This window comes from Seriola lalandi, unplaced genomic scaffold (genome assembly GCF_002814215.2).
Source record: "Seriola lalandi dorsalis isolate HSWRI2012SDOR001 ecotype SW California unplaced genomic scaffold, Sedor1 jcf7180002052132, whole genome shotgun sequence".
Lineage (NCBI taxonomy): Eukaryota > Metazoa > Chordata > Actinopteri > Carangiformes > Carangidae > Seriola > Seriola lalandi.
The window spans coordinates 151,574-170,489 of NW_019522685.1; the positions used below are offsets into that span (position 1 = coordinate 151,574).

General features: G+C 43.1%; 2 protein-coding genes across 3 annotated transcripts; one reads left to right on the forward strand and one right to left on the reverse strand.

Moving 5' to 3' along the window:
* Positions 1-790: 790 nt before the first annotated feature.
* On the forward strand, positions 791-3,304 carry cox6b1 (cytochrome c oxidase subunit 6B1). The gene is made up of 4 exons (XM_023400114.2): positions 791-1,029; positions 1,808-1,921; positions 2,286-2,386; positions 3,038-3,304. The coding sequence occupies exons 2-4, from the start codon at positions 1,816-1,818 to the stop codon at positions 3,089-3,091; spliced, it is 261 nt and encodes an 86-aa protein (XP_023255882.1). The 5' UTR covers positions 791-1,029; positions 1,808-1,815; the 3' UTR covers positions 3,092-3,304.
* Positions 3,305-3,529: 225 nt separating this feature from the next.
* katnip (katanin interacting protein) lies at positions 3,530-18,835 on the reverse strand. 2 transcript variants are annotated; one of them, XM_023400142.2, is made up of 29 exons: positions 18,724-18,835; positions 18,017-18,134; positions 16,795-16,883; positions 16,347-16,522; positions 15,809-15,921; positions 15,617-15,718; positions 15,314-15,463; positions 14,832-15,072; positions 14,412-14,543; positions 14,103-14,254; positions 13,725-13,831; positions 13,331-13,427; positions 13,008-13,217; positions 12,264-12,401; positions 10,460-11,324; positions 9,228-9,995; positions 8,928-9,136; positions 8,758-8,836; positions 8,494-8,671; positions 8,241-8,406; positions 7,943-8,109; positions 7,783-7,847; positions 7,263-7,373; positions 6,570-6,709; positions 6,359-6,460; positions 6,101-6,261; positions 5,795-5,821; positions 5,362-5,447; positions 3,530-5,256 (listed from the first exon to the last, which is right to left on the reverse strand). In XM_023400142.2, the coding sequence occupies exons 2-29, from the start codon at positions 18,026-18,028 to the stop codon at positions 5,198-5,200; spliced, it is 4,902 nt and encodes a 1,633-aa protein (XP_023255910.1). In that variant the 5' UTR covers positions 18,029-18,134; positions 18,724-18,835; the 3' UTR covers positions 3,530-5,197. The 2 variants fall into 2 exon arrangements, with proteins under 2 accessions (XP_023255910.1, XP_023255911.1); XM_023400143.2 differs by lacking the exon at positions 5,795-5,821.
* Positions 18,836-18,916: the final 81 nt, after the last annotated feature.

The window sequence follows — 18,916 nt, forward strand, 5'->3', positions numbered from 1 at the left end:
TTTGTAGGAATGGGAAGCCGGTTATTGTAGGGAATTAGCCGGATCATGAAACACTTTGCCCACCTTACCTGCTATTTTTGGGGAAACCGTTCACGGCAGGAAAAGGCGCGGAGACGAGGCTGGAGGGGAGTGGAGGAGTAGGGAGCGCGATGGAGGGGCTCACTAACGGCGCACTACAGAGTCATGATGCTAGGATACTAGATGGACGCCTTTGTCAGCATCCTATCAGTAAAGTGGGATTAATTTCTAGCAGTACAGCCCACTCTCTATCATTTCAGATCAGTGATTTTAAGTCGGTGCTCTCTAAGTTAGATGTACCTGCGCACTGTGAAAACGCCCCGCCACACGCTGTGTAACAGACCAGCCACATTAATAGGACTGTGCTCCTCTGTCGCCTTGCAACACCACCAACACTTTAGATACGACTCATAAACAGTATCGCCGCTGCGCCCCCGCATGATTTGGCAGCTGTTAATTCCTAGACAGTGACTCCCTGGTTTTGACAAATGAGCACAGTCGCTTCTGTTATTTCGTTGCTGAATACAGACGCAGTATGAAGCCCATTCAAAGAGGAAAATAACACGTCTCTCTCTTTCACCGCTGCAACTCAAGCCAAACCACCTGATTTACCTTTGATACTTACAGCAAACATCTATTAATGATTAACAATAACAGTGAATGGCAGAATACTTCCGCCTTGAGAAGAGTTCAGCTGAACTCACATGGAAATAAACCCGATAAAAATAAGCCACGCTTCTCCCGTGGTGTCTCCAGCCATCCCTGCCGCCTCTCATTACCCGCACATAAAGTAGACATGTGTAGATAGCCTGAACTGTGAGAGTGAGTGTGTGCCTGCCACCTCAATGTGACCTGCGTCCGCCATACCGTTATGATAGGACTGCACGGCTGCAATATCTTCAGACCGGAGCGCGCGCGCGTGGGGCGCACACAGTTTATCAGAGGAACGACACGCTTTCACCGTCCGGTATAAAAGTCACTTTGAGCTCGAGCCAGCAACTGCTACAAAAGGTAACGTTTACCTTTATACCTACATTTTCTTTTTAAACTATTAATCTCTAGTCACCAAACATGTATTTTAAAGGCTGTGTATGCATAATGAGAGATTAGTCGTCAAAAAAGGCTGTGCTGCCGTGTCTGAAAATAACACTAATTCAAGTTCCGCGTGGGGATTTTTTCATATACACCGGCTTTATTTGACCTTGCACAAGTAATTAATCACATTATTAAACTAACGAATACCAGTGTTATAACCTGTTTGTGTGAAATAGAAAGAGAAACTGGTTGTGTTAGGAGGAAATGCTTATAAAGGCCTGGTGAACGAGGCTATTGATAAGCTGTTTGCCAATATCGGTTACACGTATTTCTTTCCCTACGTTTTTCCTTTTTTTGGGGGGTAAAACAGATATTATTAGACGCTTGTTTGATCGCCTACAACAAATAGTCATATAGACTAAAGCATATAGTTTTATGTTATACTATAAATGTGCTCTGTGAAAGGAGTATTTTAATGAGAGCTCTAGGTCTCTAGAAAGATCCTGCAGGTGCCGCATGCAGCTCCCCCAAAATCTCCCAAAAATAAGCCTCTGCAACAGAGCTATGACATAAAGTCAGTGCTTACACACCTGAGCTACAGCTGTACGTGCATTCATGTCGGTCTGTCTGTGTGGTAAACATGCATTTGACACATGACGCACGAGTAACGATGTTTGAAATAAGCTTTCGCTTGATGTTTTGAAGCTTTTTGACTTGGATCTTAATGTATCCACCGATCGTGCTCTTTTAACAGAGGTGAAAATGGCTGAGGACATTAAGACCAAACTTGAAAACTACCGAACTGCTCCTTTTGATGCCAGATTCCCCAACCAGAACCAGACCAGGAACTGCTGGTCCAACTACCTGGGTAAGGAGTGCATGTCAAGGTCAAAGCAGTCAGCTGTGGTTCCAGACATTTCTAATCAAAGAAAAAAAATACTAATCGAACATGTTAAAACTCTGCAGACATGTTGTGCTATTTGGATATTACAAAGGAATAAAATGTAGTAAATGTATTATCATAAAAACTTTGATTTAATGATGCCCTAAATCTGAGTCAGGTAAAACTTAATACAGCTCACCTAACGTCTTAAAAGTAGTTGACCTCTGACCTCTGGGAGTTAATCCAGTTAGAGATTTCTTATGGCATGACATGACCCTTCGCCTTGAAAAATGGATCAAGGCCCATGGTCTTTTTTTAATATTCATTGTTGTTGTTTCGCTATTAATAGACTATCACCGCTGCCAGAAAGCTCTGACCGCCAAAGGAGAAGACACCATGCCATGTGAATGGTACAGAAGGGTCTACAAGTCACTCTGCCCCATGTCCTGGGTAAATACTTTTTTCACATGTCAACTTTTCCATAAACTGTCTTACAAGAAGACAGACAAGTTGAATTGTAACGGCCGAATATATGTGGTACTTTCCCCTATTTGGCCTGGGTTTATTTAGCAGGGGTCAAACAACTTTATCATTCCCTGCGTTCCTGTCTCTGCTCAGTAATGAGAATCAAAACAACATGAAGCTTTTCAGTCCAAACTTAAGAGATAAGCCAAAGAATGCAACATCATTTGAGTTACCTTTGAAGCCAAATCCTAGGAACAATTTGAAATATCAACAGAAATAATCACCACAGGTCCCTAAATAGCCTTGCTGCCTGAAGTTTCAGTTCCTCATACATTAGAGAGCATCACTTGTAATGTTATTTTCTCTGTTATATGGTGTCTTAAATCATCACAAAATTATATCAGATACAAAAACTGCAGGTGCATTTCTCTCAATGGGCAGAAACCCCCAAGCATATTGTATAGTCTGTATATCATATAGTGCTATCACAGCACGTTTATGCCATGTTTCTTACTTGTAATTATCAGTCTCGGAGAATTTTATCAAGGTTTTTCACATTTCCTGAATCTTTGTGAATTAAAAATAGATATATTTATGTCATAAAGTAAGTTTCACTCTGAAATTCTGTCTGTTTAGGTCCAGAAATGGGATGACCAGAGAGAAGAGGGAACCTTTCCAGGAAAAATCTAAGATTGTCATCTTCAAAGCTGTTGAACTGCAAAGATGTAATCTTTTCAGCTAAATGTTTGTGTATGTGGTGGGAGACCATGTGGCTCTATCACCACCTTTCCTCTACTGGTGCTCTGTCCCAGGAGCACACTGCAACTGAATGGTCATTCCCTACAAATTTCAAAAAATGTACAGTGAATTCTGCATTAAAATATCTCAGGATATATTTATGGACTTCGGTTGTTCCCTATGTTTTTTCCTTTTTACAGTGTGCTGTTCATTCAACCAGAGTATGGTAACCATGTTGGCTTAGATGAGAAGTGCGTGAGGTCAACTGAGTACATTTAAGTCTGAACATGCAGGCCTGTTGTAGAAAGCAGACACAAGTCATTCACCCACAGCAAAAAGGATGTTTTGTAAACCAGCAAACAAGAGTTCATCTTTATCAGAAATCCAATGGAAGATATATTATTTAAATTTTATTCAGTCAAATAAAACTACATCAAATATACATATTTAATCAAGATTAGAAAAATAATTAAATATTTCAAAACACTAAATGTTACACATACAACAGCCACCACCCTACAGAGCAGGACTGAAAAAAAGAGTAATGGCTACTGTTGCTGTTGGACATACAGAAATTAAATACATAAAACTGCATTTGAGATACAATTACTCCCATTAAGTGTAAGGAGTATGAAATAGTTTATATTGGGGCTTAATGAAGCAGTAAAAACTCCTCCAAAGAAAAAAGTATCTATAAGACCACTAATGCTGAGGAACCTTTCCCATGCAACAAGTTAGCACAGTAAATATTGAATGAATGAATAGTATAACACCAACAACCAAGTATTATAGTGAAAGTAGAAGCATATTTATCCCTTTTTAAAGATTATTCTTCTCAATGTGAGGTAAGTTTATAGTATTTGCATATAAGAAGTTACCTGTAACTGTATCAACTCAAAATCTAAACTGGAAAATGTAGATTTTTTTTTTTTTTTTTTCAAACCAAGTTACTAAAACAGCTTCACTGGCTCAAGAAATGTTTGCCTCCAAAAAACAAAACACCTTATAGTAACTTCAATAAAAAGGTCACTTGGATTGCAAACCAGTTTTTTTCTACCTGATGTAAAGCAGAAATAAAACTGACCTAATTGTGTAGAGCCAAATATATACTGAAAATTCAAGTGTGGATTTTGCTAACATATTCAGAAGTTTTCATCGTATTTTACTTGAAATGTACAAAAAATCTGACTAATGTACTTGTTCACGGACCACTTTTAACCATCCATATAAATCTTCCAGAGGTCAAAACATTGGAAGCACTTCCCCAAGTAAAACCATTAGGCTTTGAAATATATTAGCCAACAGATAGAAATTATTGAAAGATATAAATTAGTGTCTGCATAGCATTATGGTTGGTTGGTGCACTGGTGGGAGTGTTAGTCAGTTCTCATATCCATTAGGCAAGGAGCCGATCGTTTAGGCTCATAAGTGGATAAAATTCGTTAAGAAATGTAACATCAGCCACATCCTGATGCGAGTGTATTTGTGTGGCCTTGGAGCTTATTTACATTTTTTTTTTTTTTTTTTTTTTTTGGAGTATTTACACGCCACAAGCAGCATTTAAATATGCAGCACAAAAGTCACAAGTAGCAGCCACAGATATAGTGTTTAGTACTAGGCACAATAATAGGGCTGATAAAAATGCAGCCTCACAGGTTTATCCTGGCACTGGGATGGACAACCGGGGCAACGACATAGTACATGTTCCAAGATAATATGCATGTTTGGGTGTGTTTTCACAGCAACGGAAATGGGAGTAAATCCAACCATAAAGTGGCGTCCTGTGTGTGTGTGTGTGTGTGTGTGTGTGTCTGTGTGTGTGTGTGTGTGTGCGTGCGCAAACCCATTGTTATCCGTGCAGCCTCTGTCCTCTCCAGCGTGGACCATGTGAGCCGCTGCCAAACCACGGCTAGGTGGCCGATTTGGGTCTTAATGTGATAGCGCTTTTTTAAAGTCACCCACAAGAAAGTGGTTTAAAAAGTGAGCCATAGATCCTCCCCTTTAGTTTTGCTCACTTTGTATGAACACTGAATCCACATCTGTCGGTTTATTTGTCAGTCAGTACCTCCTCTTTCCATGTTTCCCGCCATCAGTCATGCAGGTCTTAGGTCGAAGAGCTGCATTGAGGGAGAACAAACAAGCTTTTACATTAATATATTCCAGCTACTGAGTATATGTACCTAAAAGGCTCTAACCTGAGTCCAGTTGTTTCCCCAACTCACCTGGATCTGCTGTCTGCTTCTTCTTGTTGTGATGGACTATCTGATTCTCATTGGTCATCTTCACATCCTGATCCTCCACATAATTACTGCAACACAGCAAGAAATGGAAGACACAGAAAACGCATTTAAGTCAATGTGTTGTGCATGAGGGAAACTGGAACAGAGAACAACACAAAATGGAGGGCTGACTGATAACAAAGCTTGAAGCCAGCAGGTCCAGGCCTTGAGACCAAAGATGAGGCTAGAGAGGTTACAGAGGAGAGAGAGAGAGGGAGAGAGAGGAGGGACTGAGGCATCAAATGTAAGATGTGTGGTAAGGAAGGGTGTGGGATGTCTGGGGGGACATTTGAGGGCACTGGAGCACTCTGCAATACAGGGATTGACCACAGGGAGGTGCTGACACGGGGCTTTTCAAGGGGGCTCTGTTACTCACTGTTGGCTGTGTCGGCTGCCGCGGGGGCTGAAGTGGAGAAAAGCACATCTTTGTTCAAAACAACTCGCTACTTGGGACAGTGGGAATGAATGTAACCCTTTTTGTCAACCCATCAGTGTCTCTGCATCAGACTGCCAGTTCCTCATCAAATGTCATTGAATTAATTCACAGTAATTCACTAGTAATAAATCATCTGTCTATAACCATTTGGCGTTGAATGTTTTGGAGAAGATGCAGGGCTGACCAGCAAACTATTTTTTGTTAAAATAATTGTAAGTATATCTAGGTCTTAGAAAATGTGTGTACCTGATAACAGTATTCCTCTCACGGTGTGCGATGTAGGCATTGTCTGTGAACAGGATGGTGTGGTAGGGCACCACTGGATCACAGGTAGGCAGAATGCCTCGTGCCACGTAGCTTACACTGTCCAAGATACCATTATACACCAGGAGGTCGTCCACCAGCAGCTGTACACACAGAGAGACATTCAGATTTTGCTGCCTGGAGTCACAAAAGAAACAAAGAAAAAAGACTGACCAACTCACAGCAGACAAAGAGGCTTACCCCAAACTCCTTCACTCCTCTCTGTGGTGTCTTCGAGTAGTTCCACAGTTTGATCATGGACACCGTCACTGGCTGATCAAAGATGACGTACACACGGTTCACCTACATGGACACAAGCAATATATTCAACTGCAAACTTTTTAATGCGATTGTGTTAACTGACTGCAGGGTGCTCAGTCAGGTTCTCTCCCTCTCTTTCACACTTCCTCACCAGTCCAGGGAGAACCGGGGCTAACCACATATGTCTTCCATCATGGGTACTGTTGACTCCATCTACTAATTTATCTGGAGTCCTCACATCACCACTCACGTTGTCCAGTACATTCACACTGTCTGGGAAAGCAGCGATGTCTGGTGGACGTTAAGGAATAGACATTTATTAATGCTCCTTCGACAGCTGTCATTAATTTACCACTGATTACATTCATTAACTATATGCACCCACCCTCTGTAGCTGATCAGAATAGGACTGGTTGTGTAGCAGTTATAGAAGGTTTTGTAACCTTTAATGTCTCTCTTCTTTAGGTCTCCTCTCCTGTTTGGAGTAAAGCCTTTCCTCTCATAGATTTATGATGGAAACTGGGTAAAAACTCTTTGCTAAACCAAGATAACCATATAGCTTCTGAGGAACATTTTCAGTTGGAAAAGCACACGTGTAACCAATAATACCAATTCCTACAAGTTCCATTTGAGTGTATGGGGCAATATTCATAAGTTGTGACCTTAAGATTTATAGTCATTTTAACTCATTGTCTATGGATTTACACCACAACTTCTAACGCGAGCAATCACCAGACTACGTATAAAGTAATTGATGGTATGGATATATTACAGCTGGTGAGGGGAGTCCAAGTTTGCGAGGATAGATGTGTGAAGGTCGATGTGAACTCATAAAAAAGGATACTGTTGTCACTGAGACTGATTTTCTCATGGTTCTGGTCGTAAAACTCGAGGCCATTGAGACCGATGTAGTACGGGTCTCCCCAGGTTGTTAACAGCTGCAGCTGAAAAATGACTGATGGGTTAAGTTCAAGGAATAAACAACATGTTGTACAGCACATATAAAACTTGGTATTCTATTTTCCATTCATTCATGATAGTACACTGGCAATGTTTAGATTGGCACGTACAGTAACACTAGCACTATTAACCTGTTAGCCAGCTGTGACAGTGACATTAAACATGGCTGCATACACAGTATTCACTGTATCATTTGCACTTTGGCTCAATATTACTGTGCACTAGGACAGGATGCATCTCCACTCCTTATCTTCCTCCTCCAGCCTGCAGCCTGTTGTTTTTCTTCACTGTTAAAAAAAGACCTGTTAGTGAACTGTGCATGCCTGTGTTGTTACCAAAGCAACCGCTGCAGATGGGTTAATGTTCCCTGAACCCACAAATCTGATCTGTCTACAAAAGGATACACCCACAAGGCATGATGGGAGCTTCATAGTCCATGCTGGCCTGCTCTTGTTTCTTAGAGCTTCCTCTGAATTAGAAACAACAAAATTATAAATTAGGAAATTAGATTTCAAACTTTCTCCTGAAATAGGAGTACAAGCGAATGCAAACTCTGGCTCCTACTTATGGTAGTCTTCAGCACTCTTGTTGTCTGTGGGCGTCTGGAGGAAGTCTACAAAAAGGATCTCCTGTGCAAAGTCAAAGTGACAGTTGCCCGGTCCTTTCCTGATCAGGAATCCCTCCGTTGGGGAGATCGCAACATCGTCCATGAACACATGGATCACCTTCACCTGAACCAAACACATACATACAGATTTGTCTGTTTATGGTCTTCTGCATAGAACCTTTCTTTTCAATTTTAATCTAAACAACTGCACCTTCTTAGCAAAAACTGTTTGAGTCCAACAGACAAATATCTCACCCCTCTGTAAGAGTCCTCAGGAGACTTGTTGTAGTTCCAGATACGGAGTCCAGCGATGGTCTGGGCCTCGTTGAAGGTAATATTCAGGGTGTGGGGATCTCCATAGGAGAAAGGGATCAACCACATGTGCTGGTCCTCTGTGGTAATGTTGTTGCCATCAATAAGTCTGAATAATGAAAACAGATAGTCTGGCTTTTGATCGCGATATTAGATCTCTCTTGAGAGCACATAGTACATTTAGTGTTGGACGTACTTATCAATTGTGCGCAGATCGTGTCCATACTCAGGCAGGTCGTTGAGGTCCCTGGGTGAGGCAGCCACCATACTGAGGTCTAAAGGTAAACTCTCTCCCTCTTTCCCCACCACCTCCAGTCCAGTCAGGCCTATGTAGTGGGAGTCACCCCAAGTCAACAACAGCTCTAATCTAAGGCCTGGGGAGGAAGGGAGACAGTTATTGTAACTATCCAGTAAAAAGAGAACAGAGCATGTATTGACCGTATATTGTTAATGTACTCACACTTTCCGGTGTACATCCCGGGAATATGTTCCATGTTGTCCTCAGACTGGCTCACAGTGGGATTGAGGTGGAGTTTCAACTAAGAAATTACATGGACACATTTAAAGCATAATTAGGCTACGCAAATATCCGAACATGTTTTGTTGAATAGATGGTTTAAATGTCCTTACAGTGAGGTCTTCCTCTCGGAAACCGGCCTGTGTGAAGGGTCTTTCCTCTCCCTCTCCATCAGCGGTGCGTGGTCTCTGCAGCTCCTCCTCATACACCAGGCTCTCTGGACCATCATCTTCACTGAAGAAGGTTTCATCGTAACGAGACATAGCCTCCAGGATGTCATCATCAGTGGTGAACAGGATAGTGTCCCCAAACTGGTCCAAACCTTAAAAGACAACAGCGTAAGAAAAAAGGACAATTTGATAAAAACACACAAAAGGAGCATAAAAACAAGGCAGCCTGTTCTGTTCAGATACCTCCAGACAGGGTCCCTGAGGCCTTGGCAATCTCTCCTCTGAAGATGCACCTGCCATCCAGGAGCATTTCCACCTCTTTCACCCCTCGGAAAGAGTGGATGCGTGACTTGTTGTAGTTCCATACACGGATCATGGCCACTTGGTAGGGAGCTCCGAAGTCCAGGAAGATGGTGTGGCTACAACCAGTGGTGAAGGGGGCTAGCCAGAGATGCATGTCATCCTGTGTGCGATTAACGCCATCAATCAAGTTGGTAACAACACGTGGATCTTTACCATATGCAGGGAGAATGTTGATGTCTGGAGGATCGGCACGGATGTGAGCAGGTCGAAGAGGCTCTCCGCTGGAGCTGAACACCTCCAGGCCGTTGAGTCCCACGTAGTGGCGATCACCCCATGTGGACAAGATGTTGATGATCAGTCTTTGACCCTGTGGCAGCACCGGGATTTCAAACTCATCTTCCCGCTCCATGGATGGATCATCATCAGGGCCTTCACACAGAGCCCCCTGAGTGGTCAAGGCGGAAAGGGAGCTCCTAGGTGTCATGGAGGGGTTGACTGGGACTGTGGGTGGACCACGGCCCTGGCGCTGGAGGAACTCATCAAAGATGTCACCTTCGAAGCCCATGTTGGAGATGCGTCCACGTTGGCATTGGTTGAATTTAATGAGGGAGTCCCAGGACTCCATGAGGGTGTCATCCTGCTGATTGTGCAGCTGGGCTCGAGACGAGCTCTGCCTCCTGCAAGTGTTCACCAATGCCAGTGGTTCCTCTGGAAAATACACAAACAATGAATTACAAACAATCCAAAGGAAATAAGATAACCAGGCCAATAACAGGTGTCACATGCTCTATCGACAAGTGACTGAGGAAGCAGCATTTCCTGCAGGGCCCCAGTGATGAGGTGTATAAAACCACATGACCCAGATAGCGCCCAAGTGAAGTCAAACAAACAGTGACAAAAATAAAAAGCCTCACACTAATGGTTATACAGTTGAAAAATTCCACTACACTTTTTGATGATTCCTGTCACTTCTCTAGTTTAATAATAATTGTATTACTATTTTAAGAGATTATAATATTCACTTTAGAAGTGTGATAGCATGTGAGTAACCTGGCTGGTTGCTATTATTAGGCGAAATACAAACTACAAGGGTTAAATAAACACATTTATAGGTGTCCCTCTGTTGTTTCAGTATTACATCCTCACATATGAGAGGTAGCAGCATTGACTACCTGTGTTTGACAGTGCTGTCGCTCTGAGGTGCTGATCATCCGTCTGCCTGGCAGTAACTGCGCTGCTTCGGAATGAGCTCCTGCGTCCACTGATGGGTCTGTCTGCCTTTTGCTCCCCGAGTTCCTCCAGCAGGTCACAGCTCAGGTCCAGAGAGTCAGCCTTCCACTGACCCCCATTCACTGTCCTCTCCATCCCTCTGCACACCCGACCCGGGTTACAAGGCAGCTCCGGGAGCATGGAAGAAGATGATGCTGATGGTGATTTGGGCTCCGCAGAATGCTGAGGCACCAGCCATCTGGGCCTCTCCCTGCTGGCCTCGCAGCCCTCTGGAGCTCCTCTACTCAGGGGCTGCAGCCATTGGGGGGCCACCCGTGAGGAGGACGGCTGGGTGGTGACAGTCTGCTCCATGGGTACTGGCTGCACCACCTGCTGCCTGAGAGAGAGGGGTTCTTCTGAGGCAGACAGGTCAAAAGAGTTTCTTTGTGTGGAGGAGCGGCGAGAGGAGGATGAAACTCCCACTTGTGAAGGAGCAATTGGTGGAAGTGGTGTATGTGATTTCTCTTGCATGTCTATCATAGCCTGACCTGCTGCATCTGATGGCTGCAGATTGGAGCTGTGGTGTCGCTGGGTGCTGCTGCCCTCTCCACCATTCCTGTTTTCATGGCGTTGTGGGCTGACACCTCGCAGACTGTGCCCTGAAGACACAGGGCTGGAAAACAAGGAGTCTGAGACCTGGAAATCCTGAAGATCAATCGTGGTGCTGTAGTCAAAGACCTGGTTGCCACAGCCCTTCTCCAGCTCACCTTCAAACACCAACGTGCTGTTGAGGTACAGCTTAATATGCCGTGCACCAATGTCAAGCTCCTGAAAAAGAAGCAGGGCATTAATTTACCTGTACTTTGAACTTATAGCCCTGTTTAACAGCTTGCACACTATTTGGCTTTAAACACCCATTCGTGTTACTGAATGCTCAAATAATTTTTTTTTTAATGTCTAAGATCTACAAAACATACAACATTCTACATATATAGATTTAAGATGCAAATAAATCAAATGTCTTTTATATACAATATTTTGAGTATATAATGATTCCAATTCTCAAGCAAAGCAACACAAACTACAAACCCAAAAGCATAAGCATATATAAATATATATACTCACACACATGTTGATTCATTTACCTATTTCTTATATGCAGAATAAGAGCTCTCCAAGCTAGCAGTAATTAGCACACTCACAGATACCAAGTCATGGCTGCCATGAAGGAATGGCTGAAGCCCAACTCAAATCTGCTTGATCCTCCAGACAGGAAACCACTGTAAACCCAGGTCAGATTAGAACCTATTTCCCACCAACAGCTCCTTACCTTCCAGGGTCAAGACATCAAGTAATTCTAGACAGCTGTAGTAACACAGAAAGAGAAACGCTGGGGTCTTTGTACCCCTCTATGAACAGCAGTGAGGTTGAGAGGCAGAAGCCCACGTTTCCCCCAACACTAATCCTCTGGGGCTAATCTCTCACTGCTCCACATTTGGACACACTGACTGGCAGCTCAGCCAGCCACTGCTTAAAGAGAACCACACCCCTGACGTAGCCACGCCAATACAGTCACCCTGTATATTAGTGACAATGCACAAGGATGAACGATTTATGAGCTTGAAATGAACAGCCTCTGAGCTCAAGAGAGGGATAAATCAAAAGACGTTTGGAACAGATTTTTACTCATGAACAGATGTTATTTAACAATTCAACTTTTTATAAACTGCAATGGCAGATTAAAAAATAAAAAATAAAAGCACATACACTGAGGCTTCTGTTGTAGTTCCAGATTTTGATATGGGATATTCCAAAGTCTGGGGAGCGCTCTGTGTTCCTGATGATGAAGTAGAGCTGGATAGGAGGGTGGAATGGACATGTCCACATGTGACGCTCTTTGGTGGTCTGTCAACCCAAGAGAATAGATAGAATAGATAGAATATCCCTTTTACACAACAGACAGGTGTACAAGCACAGGTGTAATCAATAATGTTGATGATGGCTGCATCCCCTTCAGGGGTCTCCAATTGAGTGCACGCTTGTTTACTGCCATAGTTAATGTTATTAGCAACACTAATGCTTCTCCCTTTCCTATGAAAAGGAAAAGTCAAAATGTCTGCTGTGATTTAAAAAAAATAATAATTTTAATGTTCTCCAAAGAAAATTTCATGTAAATGTGAGGAAGATGAAAAAAACATTTTATGTAAATTAATTAATTAATTAATTAATTAATTTTCAAATTAATATTGTACTAAAGGTAAAAAATGAATTTATGTAAAATTATGAATAATATGTAAAAATGTTACATATGTCTACATTCTCAAAATTTTAAGTGCAAATATGTAAGAATGCAGGGCAATGGGAAGGACTCACAAAGGACAGTGTGCTAGACTAGGTTGATATATTCACAAAGTCAGAGTTTAATTGTTAAAATTTTCTATACAGATTTAATTTGTGCCTACATACCAGCAGAGATCTTTCAAACCGGACGCTGAGGTAGCAGACACTCACCTTCACCTTTCCATTGACAAGCGCCCCCAGATTCCCGGGGTAGTCAGTGTTCCTGATGTCGAGGTCGTGAGGCGACACATACAGCTTCTTGTTTCGGGGACAGAAGAACTGCAGCTCAGTCAGCCCGACCTGAAGAGCGTTTCCCCAGTTTGATAGGATCTCCATGGTAACATACAATGCGGGGGTGACCTCTGCTGAGGGCTGCCTTCTCTGCAATGACAACACAAAAGATTAATCTAAGTGTTTCTGTAAACTTGTATGTATCGCACCCAGCAGCATCAGGATTATTCATTCTGAACTGTGCGACGGTGTTACTGACTCACCGGCTGCTTGTTACAGTCTGTTTTGACACTCTGAGGAATGTTGTAACTGGGTCCAGCTTCAAGTTTCTCCAAGGCTGTCAGCAGTTGCTGTTGTTGCCTGAACACAAGGATGACATACTCAGCTCTGCTGCTTTGCCTGCTGTCCCTGACTTTCATACTAGTGGTGAGGGATGGCTGACCACTGTGATAGCTACACTGATAAATAATTCTTCATGGTCAGAGGGCATACACAGCATAAATTTCGGTTTCTATTAGTTTCTAAAAAACATTGTTATGCTTGCTCTGACACTGCATGATGTGCAAGATCACCACAAGTACCAGGTGTCCTTCTACCCAGAGGACACACTGTATGTACAGTACCTATGTGTTCAACTGTCATATTCTGTCAACACACCTGGGGCCCATAAGAGTGATTCTCTGCATGGCCAAAGTGACACTGCTGTCATTCTTGTCGTGGGTGTTGTAGTGCACTAAGCCATTTATCATCTGGTGTGCCCTGCCCTGGATGAGGAGAAAGCAGAATAAAAGAAGAAGATAAATAAGCTTCAGGGGCAGGGTTTACATGCAAGACAAAGCCAGGACATTGCTGTATTAAAATCAAAATCACATACAGTGCATGTGTAGAGTTATGGGTGGAAACATTGAAAAGGGAACCCAGGCCAAAATAGTATACAGTCTGTTACGTCCTGGATAATGATAGTAACTGTTAACAGTACAGGAAATGTTTGTAAAAATGCAAAAATGTGAAAAGTGCAGTGTGAGGCAGGCGGACCGTGCTGCGACTGAAGAGCTCAGGACTCTGCAGAGGGTCGTTTTCTCTCTGGATGGCTTGGCGCACCCTGCACGCCATCTCCTCTGTGTCTCGCTCCTCAACGGAAGCCTTTCTGGCCGCTGACAGGGGCCTATCCACGCGACTTCTTGGCCCTTAAGCAAGAGGCACATTTTTCTTTTCAGCAGCAACCATGCATCTGCATACATCAGTCTTTAAATCTTAGTGCTTTTAAATCATGGTTCTCAGGTCATACTTTTTAATGTGAACATATCGCCTTGACCAGATTTTGAAAAATGTTAAAAGACTTACTATGAGCGTCCCAGCTCTCAACTGAAGGCGGCCGATCTAATGTCTTGCTCTTCACCAACATAGGCTTGGTGGGTATGAAGTTATCAGTATTTTCTTTCCTTTTTGCAGACAGAGAACGTTCAATCTTACGACCTACAACAATGGAGAAAGTAAACAATTTGTGTCTTAGGAAGGAATTAAGGAACATTTACAAACAGGGAATATACTGTGATTACCAATAGGTTTAATAGGCATCTGCACTACATGTGCTGATGAACATAGCAGCTGAACTGCTCAGTACAAGCTGGTGTACTTTCTTATTCTCCTTGTGTACCGGTCAGAGCTGATGAAGCAGATAAGGTGGAGACCACTGTGGACAATTAAGACTCAGCCTAAAAATCAATAACACATTTACATATGAGAGTGGATGCTGAGGCCTACCTTTAGGGGAGGGTCCAAAGTCTAGGACAATGAGGTTTGCTGAGTCGAAATGACTGTGGGAGCTGCTGGGCCGAGGGTTAGAGGAGGACTTGGAGGACGAAAGAGGCAACCCCAGTTCGTCCAGACTCTCAGTGCTCTCCTCCCTCTCAATCTGCTCCTCCACCCACTCTTCGTCTGACTCCTCCCCCGCTGAGCCGCGGTTGCTCCGCCGCATGCTAACCTCCAGGCTCCGACGCAGAACCTAATTTACAAAAGGTCAGTGTTTATGTGGGCATCCATGCAAGCAGTTATCAGTCTAAGCACTCACAGGCAAAAGCACACAACACATGCATGCTGACAGTTTAAGTATCCCCTTGATTTGTGTGACAACCACTGAAAAACCATCATAAATTAATACCTACAAGAATAAAACAAATTTAGATGATTGACGCCACCTTGGCAAGATGAAATAAAACAGTGTGCATTTTTCTTTATCCGCTCACCTTCACTTCCTCAAGGTTGAGAAGCACCTTCTCACTGTGCTCCTGGCTTGCTTGGCCTCCTTGGCTCTCAGGCCTGGAGCTGAAAGAGCGCGACACCTTGCGTGTGTCCCTTGGGGAGCAGGGACTACGAGGAGAGCGCGGACTGGAGCTCTGCATGAAACACAGTGATTGGATAAAGGGGAAATGGCAGAGATAGAGAGATGCTAAGTAGTACAGACAGCTGCATCTGACACATAGCCCCTCCCCTAAAAAAAAACACCCACACACACAGGCTTAGTAGGCATTGTTATGTCTTCACTCTACCTCCATGTCTACGCTTTCATAGGGCTCAAAATCCTCAGAGTAGCGCTTTTCTGGAGATATCTGCAAACTTGGTCCTCCCTCTGTTCGAATTTTGACAGAATTCTGCATAAATGATAAAAGAGGAAAATACTTTCATTATAAAATATTTGCACTGTTAAGGTTTGGAAATATTAAGAAATCAGAGGCCTCTACCTGCACCCATTCTTTCCTCTGGACCTTTCCTGGGGCAGTGTGGCTCCTCTTCCTGTGCGTTTGCTCCGGATCACGGCTATCTTCAGTTAACTGGTGGGCACTTCTACAGACGTCTGCCGATGAGTCACAGCACAGAAAGGAACAAGGAGCATGAGCAGCGTGAAGCAGACCATTGCCTCAGAGGAGAAGGAACGCACACTCACATACGCAGATGGTCCACAGCACATAGAGGAAGAACGAAAAACTGGCTGCCAGCTACAACTGTCACTATCATTTATTCACTGGGAATCGGCATGGGAACATGCCATGTGAACTACAAGCTGAGGAGTGGTGGCTATTAGCTGGTTTCCATACGGTCTGGGGATGACAGAAGCGTAGAGTATTTCAGTGTAAAAATGATTTCAGTGTAGAAATGACTGAACACTCAAGAACAATATATCGCCCTGCACAACAGAGTGGTAAAAAGTGATGAGGTCTTACATAAGAAATTTTTACTTTTGAGTGTCTGTAGGTTTATTTTGGTCCAGGAACAACATACCTGCTGTACGTGCAGGCCTCCACGCAGATGGGGAGGTGACAGACTTGTGGATGGAGATCTTGGGCTGTTTCTTACTGGCTTCAGCATTGGCTCCGTTCAGATAAATGGAAAAACCTTGCTCTAGCTGTTCCAACTCAATCTCCCTGGGATCTTTGACTTTAAGGCGCTTTAGGATCCTAAGGAGGAGAAAAAACTGGTGACTACTTCTGAAATCGTGAATATAAAAAGTGTATCTCAGGTTTGAGGCTAAGATCAAGATTCAAGACTCAAATGAGAGTATCACACATTCACTCTCCTACAATTCAACAAAATTCAAAACACTTTCTTGAGTCTTAAAGCAAACAACCAATCAGTGCTCCTATTAGGTAGCACTGGAAGTCATGGAGTTGTGTACCTCCTCTGTGAAATATAATCTGTCCCTCCCCAACAGCCTGCGCTCACACTTCACCTGTTTTTTCGCTGGAGGGCGATTAAATATTCATCCAGAGTGTCATCCACAGCAGAGGCAAGCTTCTCTCCTTGGCACGTCTTGCTCTCCTTCAAGAACACGTGCATGAACACACACACACACACACACACACACACACACACACACACACACACACACAGGAAGCAGAAAAGCCTACATCAGCTGTTTGAGGAAAAAAGTGACATTACACCTCATTCTTGGACAGGTATTCACGTTCACAAACTACAATCACTTTATCCAGTACATCACAAAATTTATGCAAACAACTTGCCCCGCCAATCTTGAGCAAATAAAGCATTGATGCAGCGATGAAGAACTGATCATCAACTGAAAATACCACTAGAAACCTATTCATTGCTGGGGTACAGATGCATCCCTTGGTGAAAACAGTCTAATGTGTTTCAAACAGACTCTGCAGAATAACACATATGCCCTGTCAAATTCAGGCTCTTCTTTAAAAGGTGGTCCCACCCTGTACTTGTTAGATGTTAGCAAAACAGTGGTTACAGAGTGACTGGAACAAGAGCTGTGACATCTTGCAATAATGTACCCTTGTATAATACATGAGGTGCAGCCCACAATAACAAATCTATGATATGAACCATCACTTAGAGCGATAAAAACTGAATATTAGTGTTTAAAAGCCAAGCTTGACTAGATTTTTTTTTTAAATGTAAAAATACATCTGTCACAACAGCCAGTCTTTGTTCAGACATCACGCGACACAACTAAAATTAGATTTCTGTCTGCTTCAGTCTTTAAAAACGTTGTACTTCACCCTCAGTCACAGATAAGTGTGTCTTGGAGGTCGCATCAGTTGGTTGCACAACATCTTCACTTACAGCTCATGCCATTCCATTTAAATCAAGTAAATCATCATGCAAGACGAGCAAAGAAATGACAAAGCCCTTACTTAGTGTCTATAAGTCAACTAGGCTACAGCATCTGTCAGTGTCAGGGGCAGAAGAGAAGCAAAGAAATTTGAAGGGAAATAGAGAAAACTTGTTAGTAACAGAGTATAGAGAAACAGAGTGGCAGCTGAGATACTGCTGTAAAATATGGTATGCATGTTGCAATTAATGGCCTGAAAATTAAAGAGAGCTTCTTCATAGTATCTCTTATCAAGTAAAATGACAGATGGTGTGAACTTAAAACTACTGGAAGAGCAGATGAGCCGTTATATAAAGCGATCTTTGCTTACCTCGTTATCCATTGTGAGGCTGCAGATGATGCTGTTCACATAACCCTATCCCATATTTCTGAGAGAGCCGATCATGCTTCAATAATAGCACTGGAAACAGTGCTGTGTTTGAGTGCCACTGCAGAGGGACACAGATGAGAACCCCAAGGTTACCTGTGACCATGAAACCTAAATTATCTTGAATGCAGTTCGTTTAAAATGCCGCCCCACCCGCTGAACGATTCAGCAGAACAAATACATAATATCTGATATTTCCAAGTCAAACGTTACCCAGCTCATTTCAGCCATGTTTTCCTCAAAACTCAATTTAAACATCTTAACATACAGTTGACCTGAGTACCGCTGTAGGGAGACGGCAGATGTGTGGTTAACGTTTTATATCTCAATTTATATGGCATTAGTAGCTAACACGCTAGCAATTGCTAACAATGTTATCGTTAACGATCAAGCTAAGGCTTTCTGCCAGTTTCCAGTGCCGTTACCGGTCAACTGTTTATTGCACAATTTATCTCCCTGGGTTAGCGACAGATGCAAAACTAGCAAGCCGCCAAGCAGTTCAGTTAAGCTAGCATTGACGCTAACAACAAACTGAAAGGCTAATGAGTTAGCATGTAACTAGCTAACATGAAATGACACACTGGCTTTCAGATCTGGTACTCTTTTACAACCTTGGCTCGGGTTTTAATAAAGATAAGAAAATTACTTACTGTCCCTGCAAAATTGTATGTCGCTGGGCATTAGCTTTAAAATGAAGGAGTTTTTCTGATTTCTCATGCGCCCAGCGTGTTGTGTTGGTTGGTTACCAGGATAGCTGTCCACCAATAGAGAGAGCCGCATCAGTGTCAGACACGCCCCCAGCCTGCTGCTGCCACATCCATACAAGCCTGCACAAAACCCTGT